The 21,980-nt window shown below is 42.0% G+C and overlaps 9 protein-coding genes across 9 annotated transcripts; all 9 read right to left on the minus strand.

Annotated features, from left to right (window-relative positions):
- Positions 1-249: 249 nt before the first annotated feature.
- Positions 250-1,158, minus strand: TM35_000292140 (uncharacterized protein; the record flags this gene model as incomplete). The annotated part of the gene is made up of 1 exon (XM_029028371.1): positions 250-1,158. One exon carries the CDS (start codon positions 1,156-1,158, stop codon positions 250-252), a length of 909 nt encoding a protein of 302 aa, XP_028880398.1.
- Positions 1,159-1,623: 465 nt separating this feature from the next.
- On the minus strand, positions 1,624-3,168 carry TM35_000292150 (uncharacterized protein; the record flags this gene model as incomplete). The annotated part of the gene is made up of 1 exon (XM_029028372.1): positions 1,624-3,168. One exon carries the CDS (start codon positions 3,166-3,168, stop codon positions 1,624-1,626), a length of 1,545 nt encoding a protein of 514 aa, XP_028880399.1.
- Positions 3,169-3,539: 371 nt separating this feature from the next.
- TM35_000292160 (putative apoptosis-inducing factor A-like) lies at positions 3,540-5,063 on the minus strand (the record flags this gene model as incomplete). The annotated part of the gene is made up of 1 exon (XM_029028373.1): positions 3,540-5,063. One exon carries the CDS (start codon positions 5,061-5,063, stop codon positions 3,540-3,542), a length of 1,524 nt encoding a protein of 507 aa, XP_028880400.1.
- A 568-nt stretch (positions 5,064-5,631) lies between these two features.
- On the minus strand, positions 5,632-6,486 carry TM35_000292170 (uncharacterized protein; the record flags this gene model as incomplete). The annotated part of the gene is made up of 1 exon (XM_029028374.1): positions 5,632-6,486. The coding sequence occupies one exon, from the start codon at positions 6,484-6,486 to the stop codon at positions 5,632-5,634; it is 855 nt and encodes a 284-aa protein (XP_028880401.1).
- Positions 6,487-6,786: 300 nt separating this feature from the next.
- TM35_000292180 (uncharacterized protein) lies at positions 6,787-9,243 on the minus strand (the record flags this gene model as incomplete). The annotated part of the gene is made up of 1 exon (XM_029028375.1): positions 6,787-9,243. The coding sequence occupies one exon, from the start codon at positions 9,241-9,243 to the stop codon at positions 6,787-6,789; it is 2,457 nt and encodes an 818-aa protein (XP_028880402.1).
- Positions 9,244-9,956: 713 nt separating this feature from the next.
- TM35_000292190 (uncharacterized protein) lies at positions 9,957-12,659 on the minus strand (the record flags this gene model as incomplete). Its single annotated transcript, XM_029028376.1, has 1 exon — positions 9,957-12,659. The coding sequence occupies one exon, from the start codon at positions 12,657-12,659 to the stop codon at positions 9,957-9,959; it is 2,703 nt and encodes a 900-aa protein (XP_028880403.1).
- Positions 12,660-13,056: 397 nt separating this feature from the next.
- On the minus strand, positions 13,057-13,734 carry TM35_000292200 (uncharacterized protein; the record flags this gene model as incomplete). The annotated part of the gene is made up of 1 exon (XM_029028377.1): positions 13,057-13,734. One exon carries the CDS (start codon positions 13,732-13,734, stop codon positions 13,057-13,059), a length of 678 nt encoding a protein of 225 aa, XP_028880404.1.
- A 2,251-nt stretch (positions 13,735-15,985) lies between these two features.
- TM35_000292210 (uncharacterized protein) lies at positions 15,986-16,927 on the minus strand (the record flags this gene model as incomplete). Its single annotated transcript, XM_029028378.1, has 1 exon — positions 15,986-16,927. The coding sequence occupies one exon, from the start codon at positions 16,925-16,927 to the stop codon at positions 15,986-15,988; it is 942 nt and encodes a 313-aa protein (XP_028880405.1).
- A 291-nt stretch (positions 16,928-17,218) lies between these two features.
- TM35_000292220 (uncharacterized protein) lies at positions 17,219-21,727 on the minus strand (the record flags this gene model as incomplete). The annotated part of the gene is made up of 1 exon (XM_029028379.1): positions 17,219-21,727. The coding sequence occupies one exon, from the start codon at positions 21,725-21,727 to the stop codon at positions 17,219-17,221; it is 4,509 nt and encodes a 1,502-aa protein (XP_028880406.1).
- Between the last annotated feature and the right edge of the window lie 253 nt (positions 21,728-21,980).

Here is a 21,980-nt window from a genome sequence, read left to right on the forward strand (position 1 = left end):
TATGTATAAAGTACAACATATATATATATATATATGTATATAGGTATATTACTAATTATGGCAACAGAGTGCCCAATTTACATTAAGAAAAAAAAAAAAGCTGAATAGGGTGCCTATAAACTACAGAAGTTTTCTGCACCAGAAATAACTTATCTTACCCAAGAAACATAGTAATAAAGTTTAGGATAAAATAGAATTGATTCTCTCTCTCACACACAGATATATATATATATATATATATACCTATACTCAGCAAATCTTTGCCTGTGAGAAATCCATCTCCGGATGTGCAGCCATAAATTTAGCCAACATATCCTTCTTTTTCTGCTCTTCTGAAGTGGGAAGCCCCATAGCCTTTTGGCGTTGATCGTACATCATCTTCTCAACCGTCTGTCGTGTTTCACTGTCAAGGTCATCCAGCTTGGAGTTCTCTGGAACCACCTTCTGCAGATCAATTTCTGCATCACCGACAATAACGGTTTTCCACCACTCCATCTGATTTAACTTTGTAAGTGTCAAAACAACGGTACGTCCGTCTTCAATAGTCCACATAGAATCCTCCGTCTTCACAGCCGCATACAGTTCCCCATCAACAATAGGTGGTTTCCCCTTCACTGCCACACGCAGACGACGCTGCTGAATAACAATATCTAGGTCTCGTCCCTTTGCATTCACAATGGGGAGCGGCACCCGCACCTCCACTTCCTGTAATGTCTGCGAAAACATGTAATGTTCATAATCAAACCCATTACCCGCAGTTGGGGGAAGTCCTTTTGGTTTCATTCCATCCTCATCTTCTTTGGCATTGGCCAATTCCGTTACTTTCTTCTCCATTTCCGCCTTACGTTTGGCCGCTTCTGCCGCCGCCTTGGCTTGTGCCTCTGCTGCCTTTTCTTCATCATCTTCCAAGACTTCCACGCGTGAAGAAGTGGTATTGCGTTTCTTTTCTTCCGCCTGCTTCTTTCGTAATTTCTCCTCCGCTTGAGTTAAGTGGCGGTCCAGTGCACGTTGCACAGCCGAGCGTGCCATGTCGGGATGTGTGAAGAAGTCTGTTTTCCTCCCAAGAAAGGAAAAGAAGGTATCAAGAATGGCATCTATTCCATCGTGCTGCTGGGCAATAGCCAACAGCATGGTGTCAAAACGTTCATCATTAGACATCTGCGTGCAATTAACTCTCTTTCTTTTTCTTTCCTTTTTTTTTTTTGGTGTGTATGACCAAGATATCCTCTCTTTATGGAAAATAAAATAAAAAATACAAAGAAATAAATAGAAAAAAAAAAAAAACAACAACCAACCACAACCACAAGAGAAACATAACTACACAAAACAATCTTCACAAGCGAATATGCATAATATGCAGCACTAACTAGAATATAAAGAGACGAAATAGGTGAAGGGAACAGTATCAACAGCAACAACAACACACACACACACACAACTCCGCCTGTCTGAGAACCATAATTTAAGGTGAGGGAAAAACAGTATATAAATATATATATATATATATATATATATATATATTGAGTGAAAATCTAATAATACAAAGAGAAACGAAACGAAAATACACCAAGAAGTAAAAAGAAAAAAAAAAGAAAATTTACATTGGCATTACCACAGATCAAATCAGGGTGTGGTGGGTGGAGATTGGTTTGCTGCACCAAGAAGCAACGACCTCTGTACTGCCAGTTCAACCAATAGAGGAGAAGCAATACGTTCTGTACAACGCATCCATAACAGTAATTGCCTCAACTGTGATAAAGTTACCATCTGTGAAAGTTTCCCACATAAACATGTAGAAGATCCATTGTAAAGAAGTGTGGGAAATTCAGCATTACGAAGAGCCATAAATGGAAAGATTTTGATTTCCATTTCAATGGCACTCCACATTCCTTCTAACATCTTCCATTCACAACTTTTGGGACCCCGCTCATTATAGAGATGAATTACAAAATCTTCAAGTGATGGAATAGATTCTCGCCACTGTTGTAGGTGACGTTCAAACTGACCCAAAAGCATATAATTAAGGTTCAATCGTTGTACTGTTGTTAATTCATTTACGCGTATCCATGCTTGTCCCCAGTCATCCCTCATAAACTTAAAAAATTCTCTTGTGATAATGTGACTAGCACGAAGATAGAAACACATAGTGGCAGAGCGTCGTATAAGGCGTCGCCAAAGAACACAGACTGAAATTGCAGCGGAGAGTGCTCGAGGAGAGAGATACTCAAGTATCATCTTTTGTACATCATACGGTAAGGGAAGAATACCAGGAGAATAAGCAGGACGATCTTTTATATGCTCTTCTCCTGTAGAACTTATATCAAAGCCATACTCTATGCGGCACCGCTTCCGTGGAACCCGTTGAAAGAGATGTGAAAAAGTGATAGCATCCTCATCATTATTAATTATATCTTTACAAGAACTACTACTAGTACTATTATTATTGTTATTATTACTTCTACCGCGATGGACTTTCACCTTCTTAATAAGAAGACATGTGGTGCGTGGATGCTGCGCTGTCCTCCAATACCATGTCGGCATTACTGTAGTATATTCTGCAATCGAATACAACCATGGAAGTAGGGGTGGCTCACAAGTTACTACTTCATTTGACACTTCAAGTGGTGCATATTTTATGGTTTGACTATACAGAAGTGCTTTCGCTAGTTTAAAGAAAAGGAGAGCAATATTTGAATGAAATGGAGTTTCTGTATCTATGTTATCTTCTAATTCACTGATATAAGGAGTCGTTTCAAAGAAGGCACGCAGTGTTTGATGTAAACTCGTCAAGGTTGTACTGTGGTCAAGGTAAAAATCCAAAAAGGAAAGTAATGTAGGTGCCAGTACCTCCTCCGAGAGACCAACATCAAAATCTGCCATATCTGCTTGCAGGTGACGGGCCATATGTGAGAGATTCTCCATTTCAGTCTCTGTGGAAGATACCATTCTTCCTACTACTACTTCTTCTTCTTCTTCAGCATGTCCATACATCTTTCGTAGTCGGAAGAAAATAGTAAAGATGCTGTTGGTGTGAAGCATCACATCCATTAAGGAGAGTCCATCCGTGGGTACGGCACGCTTGTCTGCATGACGGCCTTCCCTTCTTCGCGGAATAAACTGATAACGCTCTAGAAAAGCAACAGAGGATTCACTAAAGAAATGGGGCATGACGTTCACTAACACCCCTCCTCCTCTGAGAAACGAAAAAAAAAAAAAAAAACAACAACTAATAAAATAATAAATAATAACACCAACACCAAGTACAACCAAACCCCACCCTATTCCTCGCCTTTTTGTTTGTTTGTGTGAACATATATGATAGGGCAAGAAAAAAAAAAGAGCAATAAAAATAATAACAAAAAAAAAATAAAAGAGAGAGAGAGAAAAAAAAGGGAGAGAGAAAAGGAAGAGGTTTTCCAAGGTAGAGAAAGAAAAGAGAAATCAAGCAGTAACAACAGGTGAGCAGAACTTTTTTTTTGTTTTGTTTGTTTCCTTTCATACTGTGTACCATAATGTGAAACTATCGGCTGAACGCTCTCTTAACAATGAGAGAAGTCTACAATATCCGTAATTTCATGCGCAACCCAGTTAGAGATTCGTTGCTTTACCTTCGTAGGATCCTGCGGTTTGTAAAAAATTGGTTGTTGGAATTCCTTTACGAGGTGATTTCGGTCTTGCATGAATTCATGGAATGCAGAAAGGCCTACCATAGCACCAGACCACGGTGTTGCACCAACGGCATCATTATTTCCTAAACGAACTAACATTCGTGGAATAGACATTCGTTGTAATTGAATACCATCACGTGAGTGTAGAAATCTCTCTGTAGGATTATGTACCACAGAGTTTAATCCACGAAATATAGTTCGAACCTGCACATCACTTGAACCATAACTCTTTACCCAAGGAATATTATTACAACGTCCAGGAGCCCAGATGTTAGGATGTCCATACAGTTGCATTAATGTACTAACACGATAATGTCCATCTGGTGTTTCGTGTTCAGCAAGTATATTGGGTTTTCCTCTTCCTGCCTTAATAGGACGTGGTACATCACCTATTGTTGAAAAGACATAATCAAATTCTTTTTCTTCACCAGATGACTCCACCGTATCTCCACTTAAATCTGGTTGACGTCGTCCAAAGTACGCCTGACTCAGAATGGATTGTTGAGGTGTTGGTACAAAGTGCATCTTATCATAACGCACGGTAAATTGCTTTGTTTCCTCAGCAGCAGGTTTACCAAAAGGTAATAATCGCATCAACCCTGTACTGGGATGTGTATCCACACGATTTCCATTCGCATCATATCCATCAATATCCGTTACCCGTGTGCAAAGATGTACTGAGAGATTTTTACAACGTTGTAAAGCCTCCAGTGCATACTTACGACTTGTTGTTGGTAATACAGGAATAAGTTCTGACTTGGAATGATATAAATGAACTTCCATATCTGGTCTTCCAGTCGCCAAATCCATTGCGAGAGAAGTACCAACTGGACCTCCTCCAAGAATTGCTACCTTTTTACATGTACCAATAAATTCATTAAAATGTTTAAGCTCTTGTACACGACCAGCAATAGTTCGCTCTTTTGTAGCAAAAGGAAATGGTTTACGTTCACCTGGTGTGACAAAGAGAAGATCATACGGCACACAACGACCATCACGAAGTGTAACAGACTCTTCATCCACACCGTCAACAGTGCCTGTAAGCACATTTGCCCGTTTAAGATAATAGCGATGTAGTACAAAGAGACGACGACAGGCCTCTTCATTTAACTCGCTCCACGGGTTTGCCACGATAGGAATGATATCATTGGTAAGTTCATAAAAATTTTTCTCATCAATAAAGGTAACATCAAACATGCTATCTAACATGTACGCTAGTCTTGCCCCGGCATAGCCACCACCGACAATAACACAACGTACAGGAACAACATCTTTACTAGGATCCATAATGAGATCCAGCGTTGGGGTAGTTACGGCAAGCGTCGATGTCGTAGAAGAGCGATACGCTGAGATCATACCGCCTAACATACCACCAGCAAAGAGTCGCCAGAGCATGTTATCTATTCTTTTCCGTTTCTATTAAAAGAGGATGAAGAATAAGAAATTTAAAAGAAAAAAAAAACACATATATATATATATCAGAGTGGATGATAACCAGAAGACGAAAACAAACAAACAGACAAACAAACAAACAAAACTAACGTATTGATGTAAGAGAAACAGAGTAAATTTTCTCCCAGAGTTTCTCAACTTATATCACGAAAGAGTAACACAAGAGAGATGAAATATTAGTGCATGTGTCAACGTGTAATCTGTCTGTGGCAAATAATAATAATAATAATAATAATAAAAGGGATCTCAGCGTTACAGAAACAGAGAAAGAAAGAAAAAAAAAAAAACGGGTTGGGCGTATATTTAAATATAAATGCATGTGAGTTTTGAATCCATCCACCTATATTTTTCTTTCCTTTTTTAATTTTCTTTCTAACCCTGATTCTCTCTATCTCTCTTTTTTCTTTTTTTTTCATACCTTCATGGCTGCCCCAAACAATTTAGCAGCAGTTCCACAACAGTAACAGATAAATTCAACACATCCACCCCCACCTTTTCCCCACCTTATGAACTAGGGAGTAGTTGTCCCAATGTTTTCCCTCTTCAATGTTAGGAACTGCAACACGGCGAGCACATCCTGAGATGTCCTTTCTACGGTAGAGTCTAACAATCGTGTTTGCTTCACCATACGATACAATGCCGAGATGTTCACTTCCAACTCCACATCATAAGAGACTTGGGGAGCACTAATAAACGGAACATGCAACTCTGGTGACCATGGTACAGTAAAACGTGTGTGATCTGTGAAAGAGCGTACCATGGCGATATCTAGTGAGAGTAGCGGACTTACACGAATAGTTTTGCGTTGCCGCAGACGTGATACAGTCGGAGTAAACGCCGCCCATTCGGACTTCCCCCATGCATCGGCACGGATAGATTTCTCACGAGACACCGAGACGCGGAAATCAGAGGCCCAACGCGGGCAACGAATATCATTTGTGAGGATTCGCTCCTTATCCACCACTGCTATCAGTCTTCCAGTATTACAAGTAGCATTCATTGCATACTCCAGACGTGTTGGGCCTGCCGTACGCACGGAGAGTACTGTAGAAGAGCGTGCTGGCATGGAGAATCCAGCAGTGGATTTAAGTGCTGTGTGTAGCGCATGAAAAGTTGGCTGGGCCACACCAGCAAAGAAGAAGAACGGGATGGTAGATTGTCCTTCCAGCAATGCCGGAGTAGTAGTATGGGTGGGGAACGAGTGTGTGTAGGTATGCCGTGATGCAGAAAAGGTACCAAGACGGCACTCAAACTCAACCGAAACTCCAGCGGACATTTCACGGCGGTAGACATCTAACGCCCGCTTTAGCGCATCGCTAAGAACCTGCACAAGGGGGTCTCGATATGCTGGTATGCGCTGCAGCATTGGAGACTTAATCCAGGTTATACAAAATATATTACGCAAAAGAGGGAGAGACAGAAAGAAGGTCAAGGAACATTATATACAATATAACTATAACTATATACACATATACATGATAAACAATCAAGTATAGAAAGTGTTATAAAAACCATTTTTTTCTTTTCTTTTTTCTTTTTCAGTGACGTGCATATTTTTTTTTTTTTACTCATCTATAAATACACGCCCTAGTCATTTCTATTTCTTTTCAATAGGTTAAGACCACCTCTACCACCCGGTGAAAGTAACCCATCTCTCTCAGACACTTTAGGAAGAAGTGCTTTCATAAGATGAGCTCCTACTGCTAGAAGTACTGTTACTAGGGGCTCTTGCTTGCCTTGCAACTGGCACTGCTGCATGGGGAACACCTGATGCCGACACTGTCACTGCATTACTATACGATGGGATTCCTCCTGTCGCTATTGTTGCCATAGAAGAAGGTACTGGTACTTGCGGGGATAAACTCTGAGGAGGTAAACGAGACGTTGAGGCAACGTCCGCATACGACGGTCGTCCCATCTGTAAACCTGAGGGAGTTAACTGTGTATTAGTTGGGGCAACAGAGACAGGTGGTGGTACCGACATTTGTGGGGTGTTTATAGAGCCGCTACCAACACGAGGTGGGTTTGCCGCTATCGTTGACCCATCCTTACTGCTGTCATCTCTCATAGAGTTCGTTCGAAGCCAAATTGGAGTACTCTCTGAGGTTGTTACTGGGTTACCAGGGGAGTTCGAGGGCTGCTTTGGTAGATTCCATGGGAAAATAGAGGGGTCTGAATTCACACCCTTTGCTGGAAATGTACCACTCAGTCTAGTGGGCATGTCTCTTCCTACTGAGGGAGACCCAAGAGCCGTGCCATGGACTGCTGGAGATGCGTGTTGCATATTCGTTGTCGCCGCTGTGGTAGATGAAGTGTGAGGCATATTAACACTAGACGAGGAGGTCGAGAACGTGGAGACTGTAGACCCTACGGTTTTAATCCCTGTGGCAGAAACAGGGGCAAGAGAAGGAGCTGGAGTAGGGGGAATATGAAAAGTGATGCCATGCTGTTGCTGTTGCTGTTGTGGTTGTTGCAGTGTTTGTGGTGTAATTACAGGAGCGCTAGTAGTGTTAGAAGCAGGTACAGGCGGTACAGAAACCTGTGGTTGATAATGTGGTTGTGATAGTGCTGTGCTCGCAGAAGCGCCAGTAGTAGTGTTAGAGGTAGGTACAGGCGGTACAGAAACGTATGATTGTTGTTGTGGCTGTGGTTGTTGCAGTGTTTGTGGTGTAATTACAGGAGCGCTAGTAGTAGTATTAGAAGCAGGTACAGGCGGTACAGAAACTTGTGGTTGATAATGTGGTTGTGATAGTGCTGTGCTCGCAGAAGCGCTAGTAGTAGTGTTAGAGGTAGGTACAGGCGGTACAGAAACGTATGATTGTTGTTGTTGTTGTTGTTGTTGGGGCAGTGTTTGTGTTGGTTGTGGTGTCGATAATGCAACTCTCTCTGCGGTTGACGGTGCCACTGGCAAAGTAGAAGTCATTGTTGTACTTCCTACTCCTCTACCAGGGGCTGAAAGCCACGATGGTGTGTGTGAGACTGCCTGAGTTGTTGTTGTAGTTGTAGTTGTTGGTCCTGGTGCCATCGTAGATTGTTTAGAATCATGTGATGAGGCGGGTATATCTGTTCCCACTGTCTCCTTCTTTGAGTTCTTTAAATCTCGCACAACTTTTTCCAACTCCGCAATCTGTCGAAGAAGGGCATGATTTGTACTTTCTTGCTGACGGGATACGTTATACCGTTGAAGAGCTTCCACATCTGGCATAATTGGAATAGCAGAAACTTCAGGTGTGATCACTTGCACAGGTGCTGTATGAACACGTGGTAAACTCGCCAGCGTCTCCTCCCGTTTAGGAGATTCTTTAGCCAAAGAAGACGATTCTCGTATTTGCACCACACGCTGTTCTTCTTTTTCTTTTTCTTGTTGTTGTTGTTGTGCTGTTCGTGCTCCACCCATTGTGGCCTGCAGCATCATCATCATACTCTCACGCTGGAGTGAATCATTACGCTCCTTCTCTCGCCCCAGTTGTTGTTCCAGACGGTCAACCTTTTCTTGGAGTTGCCGCATATGCATCTCAAACATATCCGTTGTTTTCCCAACCTGTTGTTGTTGTTGTTGTTGCTGTTGTGATTGTTGTTGTGCTGGTTGTTTTTGATGCCTTTTTCGTATATGTGACTGCAGAGACTCACTCTTTGCATACGCATCCCCACAGTGTGGACACACATACGGACATCCCACACCAGCACCACCTGCACCACCACCTGCTGCGTTACTGTTGGCATATTCATACGCCAAGAGTGTTCTTCGTTGTGCCTTTACTTCTTTTCGCAGTATTGTGTTTTCCTCATGCAGCCGCTCCCGCTCTGCCTCTGCAGAGTTCCAACGGTGTTGGGCCTCCTGCACCCGCTCACTCAACTTCACATTCATCTTCGCCAGACACTCCTGCGAACAGACAAGATACTGAATGACGAGTTGACACAGTGTGAAGAGATGGAGGATGTGCTCTGGTGTGAACATCGCCGCCTCATCACGTGTTACTCGTGCAAAGGCGAGATTTTCCACAATGCGTTGTAATGTATCCACATTGGTGTCTTTTATCAGTCGCTGCAGATCAATAGCGACTAACACTCCCCAGTCAAGCCGCTCACTCCCCTGAACGAACTCAAACGACGTTGCAGCCATATATATATATATATATATATATATTCTATATGTTTGTGTGTATATGTATGTATATGTGTGAGGGTAGAGAAAGAAGGACAAAAAACAAAACACGTCAATGTCCTCTTAATAATAATAATAATAATAATAATAATAATAATAATAATAATAATAATAATAATAATAATAATAATAATAATAATAAAGAGTAATTCTTCTTCCTCCCGCGTTACCTTTTTCTGTTGATCTTAAAAGTAACGCAGCACACCTCTTGATTTTTTTTTTTTTCTTTGTTCTTGCTGTTGGTGTCGGTTCTATTTTATTGCTCTTGTTCCACACAAAGTAAGATAATGAGAGAGAAAGAAAAAAAAGAAAGAAAGAGACATAAATAAAACAATAAAAAATAGATAAATAGATACGAAAAGTTTAAAAGTTTCAACGAAGCACCTTTATCAGAAGAGTCTATAGAATCGCATAAAACACCAGTTAGAGAATACTCACTTGTTCTTACTTACAACAAACACCTCCATAGAAGCATCAGTGTAATAGTAGCATAGCCAACACCAACACGAAGAAGAACAAGAAGTGGTAGTAGTAATGAAAACATTATCCAACCCTCTCTCTTCTTTCTTCTTTATGCTTCTCTGCCTTTTTTTTTCTTCTTTTCTTCTTTCTTCTTCTTTAAACGCTGTTATCCAGACTTTTCTTCTTTATATATATATACTCTTTTCCATTTAGTTTGTCACAAAAGAAAAGGCATCTGCCTCCCGCTCGAGCAGCTGTCGTGTGCGCCGTGTACCGACAATACGATTTAGTTCATGTGTATCAAAGCGAGAGAATAAAGTTAATGCAAATGCATTCGGTGAAGTAGCCACAAGACGATTTACAAGAGAAACATAAAAAGCAGGAAATACAGGTGGACTGTAAAAGACCATCACCTCTGCTAACTTTACAAAGTAACGCTTAAAAAAGTAGAATCGTTCCGTTACCAATAATAAGGGACGTTCCAAATCTGTAAACTGTCCAAGCGCCTTACGCTGTTGCTGTAGTGATGTATATTCACTAATAGCCGCAAAGGTATCCCGATGTTCACGAATCATATAATTACGTAATCGCACAAAATCAAAATAAGAGGGAACAAAAATAATCGTCCGCACATCCCGCTGTACAAGTGGACTAATCTTAGTTGCAAACACCTCCTGTGTGAAGAAATCAAACCGTGCATCATCACATCCCTCCACATTATTTAACTGTGGTGGTTCAAATCGTAAAAAGTGCTGTCGAACAGGCACCATCACCTGTGAAAGTACACCCTCCTCCTCTCGTCGTTGTAATAACACACGTCCAGAGTTATTTACACACGCCGCCCGCAGGGTTGCGAGTAAAGTGGCATGCGAGACATTTGCAGACATGATAGTTTGTCGATGACGACCACTATGACCTGCAAGTGCCCATCCATACACCCGCCGCATATCCGCCAATCCATGCGTTGTGTCTGTTGGCCGCTTGTTAAGAAGACGGCGGAGCACATGAGCGGCATGTTGCCAATTCTGCATTAACAACACATGCGCTTCATCAATTACACAAACCTCCACAGACGCTAAGGAGACCGCGGCATCTCCACTACGCTCCAATCGACGCCGTAGACCAAGTGGGGAACAGATAAGAAGATCACTGTTAAGAGGATGAGTGTATACACGTAGAGAGGATGGGGCAAGTCGAACACCTACACAAAAGGCATCATCTACATTACCAGCGAATTGCATCTGATACTCACGTGGACGACGTTTGAAGGTTGGATCCATTGCCTCTTCAAGTTCACTAAAGTCTTCATCAAATGTAGACAACTTTGGACAATCCTCAGGTGAGGCACGCAAGAGTTTTACAAGTGTCATCATATAACGATGGGCAATGTTGCGCATGGGTAACATAATGAGTAGACGCGTCTTACCAAATCCACGATCACGCAATTCATACTCTTCATACTCTTCTTCATCATCATCTTCGTCCTCATTATCACTTTCATCCTTCGCTTTTTTCTTACTACCCTTCTTGCTACTACTATTACTACTGTTCTTATTCTTATTCTTTTCCTTCTTTTTCTTCGCCTTTCGTTCTCGTAGAATGGCATCATGGGCCAACACAACAGATCGTGCCTTAAACCAGTGATTAAGCACATGTAGTAAAAATATCTCACGCCTAGAGTCGGCATTATCCCATGAGCGACAACAGTCTATCATATCTGGATAACCCTGCAAGAGATCCAGTAAACCACGTTCTTCCTGTGTCATTGGGCCACGTGATTCCGCCGTACAATACTCCAACCATTTCTTCCACAATGTCTCATGCATATACGGAGGTCGTTCTTCCTTCTTTTCCTGTTTCTGTTGTTTACCCCCTCCATTCGCCAATCCATTACCCAAACTAGATACCTTATCAAGAGCAAAGGGTTTATGTAGAAAGTGTTCCACAGCATGTGTAGAGGCCGAGACGGCGATATTACTATCCCCGCATGGTTGTGATTGCATGGGAGTTGTGTCAATATCACCATGACGGTCCTGATGATATTTTAAGAACCACGGATCTGTGGCACTCACAACATGCTGCAGTGCATTGAGACTTGTTGTGCCGTGATGGAATTGGGGAAGTAACTGCGCTGTTTCCTTCTCTTCCTCATTCTCATCCTCATCATCATCTTCATATGCATCCTCCTTCGCCATATCCAACTCCTCACTTTCTTCTTCTTCATCATCATCTTCATCATCATCATCATCTTCATCACCATAATCAACATCATCGTAGCCTTCCTCATCATCCATCTCCTGATCTTCCATTCCTTCTTCTTCTTCCTCCTCCTCCATTTCTTCAATTTCTTCTACTTCTTCTTCTTCTTCTCCACTGGACAGATAGGCTCTCCAATCCTCACTATCCTCACTCAATTCATCTACCGCCTTCATACCACCCTTCTTCTTCTTCCTCTTCTGTTTATTATTATTATTATTATTATCCTTATTACCATTATCCGTCGTCTTACTCGCATTCTCACCCTTCCCCTCATTATTATTATTAATATTACGATGATTATCTTGTTCTTCTTCTTCTTCTTCACCGCTGCGTTTACGCTTTGCTCCGCGGCCATTCCCCACACCACCAGCCCCAAGCAGTTGACGAAGCCGCATCAACGATTGTTCCTCTCGGCGCAACTCCGCCTCAGAGTCTGTTGACACCGCCCCGCCGTCGTGATCATCACCGCTCTCGCTGCTGCTGATCGCCGCGAGTTCCTCCGCTTCTCGCTTGGCAGCGTAGTAATCCACACGTTCATTATGTTTCGCACGGCGTTCTTCTTTAGATGCGCCCTTTGTGCCACGACGCCGATGTGAGCTTTGGCGTTTTTGTTTAGCCTTTAGTCGTTTGAAGAAACCACCTGGTCTGCCCATATCACACTTGTATTAATGTTATTTTGTATGATCTTTTCTTATTGCTGCCTTTTTCTTTTTCTTTTGTTATTATTATTATTATTATTATTATTATTATTATTATTATTATGGTGGATTCAATGGTGCGTACTATCGTCTTTTATAAGTGATGATAAGAGAAATAGAAAAAAAAAATAGTGGAATATAAAGGAAACTCACACCCTTAAAAAAAATAAATACATGATAAAAACAAATAAAAACAAATATATATATATATATATATATATATATATATATATCTCCTTTTCTTTCCTTTCGTTCCATATTCGCACTATTATGTATGTTGTCATGTTTTTTTTTTTAATCATAGTAAAATTAGACCTTACTTTGCAAAGACACGCAGTATATACAAATCACCTCATTGATGTAATTCTCTTTTCTCTGCGGCCTCCCTGTATAGTTCAGCAGCAGCGAGTACTTCTTTCTGGGCCTGCAGGACATCCACACATGCATGCAGCACACGGCGGAAGTGCTCTTGACATGCACACAACGCCGGTGATGGAACAGCAGCAAACCACCGCAGGGGATCTCGCCCCTCACATTCATTCATCTCCACAAGAGACCACTTATCATCATCATTGTTGTTGTTATCATCATTATTATCATTATCATCAAGATTGGAATCCTTGTCATTATCGTCACAATTCTTCTTCTTCTCATTGCCACTGTTCGTATCTCTCACGATGGCGGGAATTCTAATGCCAATAAGTGGCTGGACGGCGCCCTCTTGGGTTGGCACAGCATCCCACGCAAGTAAAAGCCCCGAACGCTCCATTTCACGTTGAGTGACGTTAAATGAGAAGTGCGCCTCCTGCATGGAACTGTGCAGAACTGCACGTGAGTTTTCCAGTACTTCCAAGGACTCCATCGTAGCATCAAAGAGAGAATCCAAATGCTTTTCTTCTTCTTCTTGTTTTTGTTGTTGATGTTGATACTGATGATATTGTTCTTCTTGTGGAGATGGCAGGCGACTACCGTCAGAGGAGGGGGTTCCCGTCTCACTCATCTCAGCAGTCCGAGGAGTTAATTGAGCCATTATCGTTAGTAGACCGTATTCATACTAAACAACAGATATATATATATATATATATATATGTATTGGTGTATTATTAGTAAAGAGTAGAAAATAAACAGAAACCATAAGAAGAAAAGAAAAAGAAGAAGAAGAAAAAAAAGGAGAAGTAGTAAACATTTCTTTTCTCACTCTAGATATAAAAGAGATGTGGGAGTGCATTACCGAAAAGAAAAAAAAAAAAAAAATGCACACACACACACATACACACCAAAAAGAAAAGAAAAAAAGAAATTACCCAATAGCGGATGGTACCAAGAGTAAAAATAAACCAAAATAACATCAGGAAAGACAGAAAGAAAAGAGATACAAACAAACAAACAAAAAGAAAAAAAAAAGAAGAGCTGGAGCTTTCATTGCTAGCGATGAAGGGAGAAGAACACAGCTCTGGAGAAATGAGAAAAATGAGACATGGCGCCCGGAAAACCACCAAATAAAAAACAAAAAAAAAACAAAATGAACAAACGAAAGAAAAGAATTCAAAATAAGGAAAAAAAAAACCACAAAAGAAAAAAAAAAACAACGTATGCGAGAAATAACGAAAATAGATAATGATGATAATGAAAAATAACAATGAAGAGAATTAAACACCACACCAATGGGAGAGAAAGAGAAAGAGAAAGACAGAGAGAAAGAGAATGGGGAGAATACCAGCATAAACAAAGATAAATATGTAAACAACTATACTTCATCCTTAAATTTATCACTACACATATTGAGTTGATACGCATAATCAGGAGATGAAACACACAATTACCTCTTTTTTTTATTTTATTTTATTTTCTCTTTTCTTTTCTTCTCCAGTTATTTTTTTTTTATTTTTCCCTTTTCTCATTCGTTGATGTGTAATCTTCTAGTCTTTCTATCCCACCTGATCTCTCTCTCTCTCTCTCTCCCTTTCTCTCCCCTTCTTTGTATGTGGATCTCCTATACTGTCATTCTTATCATTCTCACTGCTTTTACGCAGACGTGAGAAAAAATAAAAAATAAAAGTGGATTGGTACCACACAGATCTACGTATTGCTTACTCTGCTTCTGTGACTTTTTTCATTTAACTTCCCCCAATCCCACTATTATTATTTATACTTTTTTTTTTTGTTCCTTCTTTTTTCTTTTTTTACCTTTCTACTTTCAATATGGTTTTTTCTTTATAGTAATAGTAGTAGTAGTAGTACTAATATTTACTACTATTGCTGCTGCCATTATCACTGAACCCTCCCATCTACAATGCTTCTCTCTCTCTTTTTTTCTTTTCCACACGTGCACACATAAACAAAGGTAAATAGACATAATAATAATAATAATAATAATAATAATAATAATAATAATAATAATAAAAAAAACGCACACATACACACACAGACGTACATAGAGAGAAAGCAATAAACAGGATGAGATGTATACTGGAGACAAAACAGAAATCCCACCCTTCTCCTTCTACAATATCCCACACCATAAAGAAACCCAGGCGAATTCTCAATATATAGATATATGGTTTTTTTTTTTTTTTCCAATTCTTTTCTTTCATTCACAAACAAACACACACACACACACACACACATCCCCTCTTTCTGATGTTATTGGTTTCTTTCTCTTTTCTTTTGTTTTGTTTTTTTGTTGTCCTTTTATTCAAAAGAAATGAAGCAATAATAATAACAGTACTAGTAATACTAATAACAACGTCAATCACATAAACGGAAATGGCTTGCCATAATCATAATAGGCAAATAATAATAGTAAAACTAGCAATTGCAAATAAACAGTAATCCCTCTCTACAAACAATGAAAAAAAAAAATTAAATATATATTTTTATGGTAATACCATTATCTCTACAGAAACGGATTATGCAGAGATAAAAAAAAACTCTACCCAAATATGGATGTTGTACGCACATATATGAAATTCCCTCTTAGTGCGATTTCTACCAAATATACTCTCTCACTTATATTGGCATCATTTTCCCAGAGAAAACCCTTTTGTTTTGTTTTTTCTTCTTTTCTTTTGCTATCAAATTCCCTTGTTTCCCATTCTCTCTTTTTTCGTTTTGTTTTGCTTTGGATCTTTGTAGTACTTTCCACCAACGCCAGCACTATTATTATTACTATTACTATTATTATTATTATTATTATTATTATTATTACTAACATTGATTATTATTAATATTGCCTCATTTCAAATGGATTTTTTTTTTTCCTCCTACACATGACATTCCTTTTAGTCATCTCCATTCATTGCGAGATACTCCTCCTTCTTATCACCTATCTGGACGGTTTTGGTTAACTCATCCTCCACTGGCTGTTCCTTCTGTTGTTGTCCACTGAGGGCATTCAGTACATTCAATGGATTGCCGCCGGAATGCATTTCCACCTGCACTCGCAGTGCCCCATTAGGCCCCACTGCATTCATCACAACATCCTTTGGCACCACCAGTGTTTGGGCACCTTTTTCTTCACGTTTCTCCAGTTTTGCAATACTGTTGTTGTTCTCATCAAATAACTCAATACTGTGTTGGGGAATCTCACCCTTGCGAGAGAAGATGAAGAAGACGAGATCTTTAATGTTGTTAATATCATATGGACCAATGGCATCTGCGGCACCTCCTTCTTTGCGTACTTCGAGCCTCACCACATAGTAAGAGCGTTCATTAAGAAAACCATGTGAAGAGTACGGGTTTAACATTTGATTGAATAGTTGTGGTACTGTCCACGTCACAATCACTGTGTTTTCCTCTGGAATGCGGCGCAGGACGAGGCTGTCATCATCAAAGCAGAAGTGTACAAGGAGTATATCATCTCTAGAGATAAGTTCCATCATGTCTGCACGTGAACAGGCGTTCCAGTGACCGCAGCGTTCCGTGTTGGATGGGATGGTATGTGCGGTGTGCTGCCGCATGGCAATACCAGCGCTGTTGGCGAAGTAATAGGAGTACTTTGGAATACCAGAGGCCTTATAGTGGATGTAGAGTCCAATATCTCCATTCACGCCGAGAGTCATGTGGAAGTGAAACTTGGCTTTTGTGAAGCAGACAGCGTTGTCACTGTCAAGAGTGTGGCCGGGTGAGTAGGAGGAGAACTTTTCAATCCGCCATGTGAAGCGGCGACCTTCCTTATCTGCGGGAATCATCTCCCCATGACGTTTCTTGGCGAATAAACCCATTTTGCTTTTTCTGTCTCTAGAATAATAAATACTATTACAAAATAGATAGATAGATAAATAAGGAGAAAGAGAGAGAAAAAAAAAAAACAAGGTACACATACCATTTCAAAGAATCACATAACAATGATATTATATAAATGCACACAGAGTAAACAATCAAACAGATAGGAAAAGAAAGAAAGAGATAAAGGGAGGTAACAATTCAAATACAAATATATATATGATAATATATAACAAGAGGAATAATATATATATATATATATAACAATGATAATATCAGTGTCGAGCCATCTACCAGGAGCTATGTGCTCGTCCAACCTCCTCGCATATGACGTCAGCGCATTTGCGAGCGCTACCACTACGTCGTTCCACATATGGCGATCTATATAACTGTTGATCAACGTACATCTTCTGATAACGCCACTCTGCAGATTCCAGAAAACATGTCGTTACCCTACAGTAGAGAGGATCCTTCGCATATACCCCATCTGCACTCTGCTGCCGCATTAAACGCTGTTTATACTGCTGAGCATAACCAGGCGTAGATTTGGTACTTCTTTTAGCGGGAACACTCTCAGGCGTCTGGTATAAAGTCATATCATGTGGATGATATTCATAAGTTTCTAGTAGTAGCTCTTCTTCACTCTCAGTACTATATGGAAGTGTACCCGGACTCCTTGAAAACGAGACAACTTTCCCCTTCTTTCCTTTCTTCTTTGTTATTGACCCCACTAACGACGGCGTTTTTGTTCCGCCGCTGTTATTATAGTTATTGTGGTTCTTGTCATCCCTGATCCAGGAAGCCCGACGGGTAAGCATTGGTGCCCATGGCCGGTGACGGAGGTGCGGTGGCGTCCCACAAGGTCCATCTATCATATCCACACACCAAGCAGTGGATGACTTTCGTTCCGTCGTTGCGAATGGTCTCGGGATTTCTGTTCTCGGTGTGATATTCTCCTTCTCATCCGCAGCAGACCATCGCAATGCATCATCCGCAGTGCATGCAGTGTTGGGTTCCGCAGAATCCACATGTGCCACAACACACTCGGCATCTGCTGGAATTGCAGCTGGAATATGAGAAGAAGAAGAAGTGGGAATAGCAGCAGAAGCAATATTCCTCACTAATACACGGAAGTGAGTCAACTCCTCCCACCGGAGCTCATTCCGTTCCATCACTTCATGTCGCTCTACGTGACGCCGGTGCCGAATCTCAACCCGTAGCAATTCACGAAATACAGCAGCCTGTAGATAATCATCACCATACAAACCTGTATCAAACACATCAAACCCCCATTGCGAAGAGGCAGCTTGTCTATCCTCATCAAAACTCAAACTATCACGCATATGCCATTGCGTTTCATCAGAGTATGCACCAGGGGCGGTAGTAGAATCAGCAGCAAGAGGGATACCATCAGCACCTCCACCACTACTGTTGCTACCGCCTCGTCTCTTGCTTGAGCGTCCCTTATGCATGCTTTTTGCGTCCCCAACTCCAGGAGATGTATCCTGTTCAATTGGCACTACCACATTTGGTGAGTCTTGCTCATCCGTTAATAACTCCAAACCATGGTGTGCGGTTGTAACACACACTTCTTTTTTCGCCTTCATACCAGTAGTACCTGCCTTTCTGCCATGAGATGAGAGTGGTCTTACTGAGCTTGAAGAACTGCTCACCACAACGTTGGATTTATGGTATTCTTCTTCCACTTGATGGTGCATTCTTTTCTGCTGAAACTCAGAATTACCGTCTTCAGGGAAAATACAATAGTCTAATTCAGCTAACAGGTTTGCTTTATTATTATTCTCTGACGTGAAAGCGGGGATGGTAGGAACGCCATGTGTTCCTTCGCAATTGGCATTTTGGGCCATTTCATCACTTGTCTGAACGGCGACATGCAATGCCATCAGTGTCTGTGAGGTTCGACTAGATCGTACAGGGACGCCTATGCGAGGAGCGGTATTTTCCTCTTCCTTGATATCAGTCTGGACAGCCACTACGGTAGTACTCAACCCAGGGAAATTAGTTTGTATTGTCTCCGAAAGCAAATAGAGCTGCTTCCACTGTTCCGCAGTGTTGTTCGGAGGGGCCGCAGCTGTGGTTATTGCCACCGGAGAAGCGATAGTACTACTACCAAAGTAAGCTGCTTCCGTCTGAGCAGAACGGACCCCACTCCTATGCTCGGGCGTTTGAGCAACCCCATCTAACTTCATACATATATCAGCAACAGTATTTAGTTTATCGGACCAATAATATACTGGATCTAAAGCAGCAAGGTCCTCTCTTACAAGTTTTGGTGGTGTTTCAGGCTGTTGCATGTACTGTTTCTGGTGTTCTTCCATGACACTCTGTTGCCGAGACGACTCCGAAGCGGCAATTGTCTCGGATTCACACTGAGCACGTGCTCTTGAGGTCGCCTCAGCAGCTAGCCGGCGTCTCTCGCGGTTAATGGCACTCCGGGAACTGCGCTGCAGGTCTCGCTCGAGGGCAGTTGCTGCACGAAGGACCTCTGCCTCTATTGTGTGTCGTTCAGCAGATTCGGCGTCTAGCAGCGCGGCAAATTCGGCTGCCACACGTGCTGCCTCACGTTTTACAGCAGCAATGACATGTTCCCCCATTAGTTCTAGCAGACGGGTGAAGCATTTATCCTCATCTTGCTCCAGAGCATCTCGCTTAGCCTCCTCCCTGTCCACTAAGCGTTGACGGGTCTCCAGATTGCGTTTTGCCGCCTCACGCCGTGCAACCACAATGGCCTCTTTTCCCATTAGCTCCAGCAGATGGGTGAAGCAATCGTCCTCATCTTGCTCCAGAGCATCTCGCTTAGCCTCCTCCCTGTCCACTAAGCGTTGACGGGTCTCCAGATTGCGTTTTGCCGCCTCACGCCGTGCAACCACAATGGCCTCTTTTCCCATTAGCTCCAGCAGATGGGTGAAGCATTCATCCTCATCCTGCTCCAGAGCATCTCGCTCAGCGTCCTCCCTGTCCACTAAGCGTTGACGGGTCTCCAGATTGCGTTTTGCCGCCTCACGCTCTACAGCAGCAAGGTCCTCTCTTACAAGTTTTGGTGGTGTTTCAGGCTGTTGTATGTACTGTTTCTGGTGTTCTTCCATGACACTCTGTTGCCGAGACGACTCCGAAGCGGCAATTGTCTCGGATTCACACTGAGCACGTGCTCTTGAGGTCGCCTCAGCAGCTAGCCGGCGTCTCTCGCGGTTAATGGCACTCCGGGAACTGCGCTGCAGGTCTCGCTCGAGGGCAGTTGCTGCACGAAGGACCTCTGCCTCTATTGTGTGTCGTTCAGCAGATTCGGCGTCTAGCAGCGCGGCAAATTCGGCTGCCACACGTGCTGCCTCACGTTTTACAGCAGCAATGACATGTTCCCCCATTAGTTCTAGCAGATGGGTGAAGCATTCATCCTCATCCTGCTCCAGAGCATCTCGCTCAGCCTCCTCCCTGTCCACTAAGCGTTGACGGGTCTCCAGATTGCGTTTTGCCGCCTCACGCTGTGCAACCACAATGGCCTCTTTTCCCATTAGTTCTAGCAGATGGGTGAAGCAATCGTCCTCATCCTGCTCCAGAGCATCTCGCTCAGCGTCCTCCCTGTCCACTAAGCGTTGACGGGTCTCCAGATTGCGTTTTGCCGCCTCACGCTCTACAGCAGCAATGACCTCTCTTCTCATTTCTGATGGTGTTCCAGGCTGTTGTATGTACTGTTTCTGGTGCTGTTGCACAGTATTATTTCGTTGAGATGATACATTGCTTGGTGTATTATGAGGGTGCTGTTTGGTTTTAATGATATTGCTGTTGTTATATACTTCGAAGGTATCCTCATCTTCACTTATAGAATCTAGCGAAGCAATGCTTTCGCTTGGCGTAGTAAGGTATTCTCTACTGTCGTTTGGTTGTCCTGCTTCTCTCTGTTGATGCCTTTCCTCGTTTGAAGTATCGAGAGCATTTATAGTGTAAGCACCGCGATGTCCCCTTTTTCTAGTGATGAGGAATAATCCGTGACACTTTTCGTAGTGTGAAGCAAGGAGGTCGTACGATGCTTTGCGCCACTGCAACCATCGTGTTGCGAGTTCGCCTGCGGTGCTGTTTTCTATGGATGAGAAGGATGCAATACTAGCTGATGTCAGTGCTGTTGATACAGTAGACACCAATAGGGGACATAGTTTCTCTGATGCTGAGGGTGAATGAGAAAAGCAAGATGAGGTTCTAGAGGATGGGGATGAATCTTGAAACAGTGTAGATGAACTAGAGCTGAGCAATGATGTGAAAGAGTGATGAAGTGGCATCGACTTGCGTTGTTTAGGTGATTTTTTGAAACGATATGTACCACCTAACGTTTTCTTATCGCTACTCTCACCTTTTCTAGATTTACGCGAAATACATTGCGGCAGTTGTGCGGGCATTGCGGCAGACGGGGCAATGCCGACATTACTACTACTACTACTACTACTACTACTACCGCCTTTCCACGAACGCAAGTCAAGTGGCTTGCCTTTTCTTACACTTACACTTTTACTTGTTTGTGGTTGTGATCTACCCACATTTGCTTCCACACTTGTACCCGTATGATGAGCTGAGGAAAGCTGTCTATCTAGATCTCTTGATGATGCCTTTCTTGTCCAAGGCTGTGAATGACTACTCTGTCTCGCCTTTTCAGTGGGATTATTGCGTGATGTAATTAAGTTAAATGGTGTGATGGGCCTTCTGGAATGCCGCTGCATCCTCCCGAGTGAGTACTCAATGGCATCGAGGTGTCGATCTACATTCGCCACGGAGGAGCCAATGGATTCCATCACTCTTCCTCCTGGGTCTATTTCTATACTCTCACCACCCCACTCTCTCCCTTTCCTTTTTTTTTTTTTTGTTGAGATCGGGAAGACCTAGTCAGTAATTCAAAACAAAAAACAAAAAAAAGAAGAATATGGAGGGAAACACAAATAGATTATGACAAATACCTCTGTTTTTTTTGTTCACAATATAGTATCCAATAGAAAAAAATAAAAAACAAAAAAAACAAAAGAAAAGAAACAACAAGTTAAAGTAAAC

The sequence above is a fragment of the Trypanosoma theileri genome (assembly GCF_002087225.1).
Source record: "Trypanosoma theileri isolate Edinburgh chromosome Unknown TM35_Tth_29_V1, whole genome shotgun sequence".
NCBI classification, from domain to species: domain Eukaryota; phylum Euglenozoa; class Kinetoplastea; order Trypanosomatida; family Trypanosomatidae; genus Trypanosoma; species Trypanosoma theileri.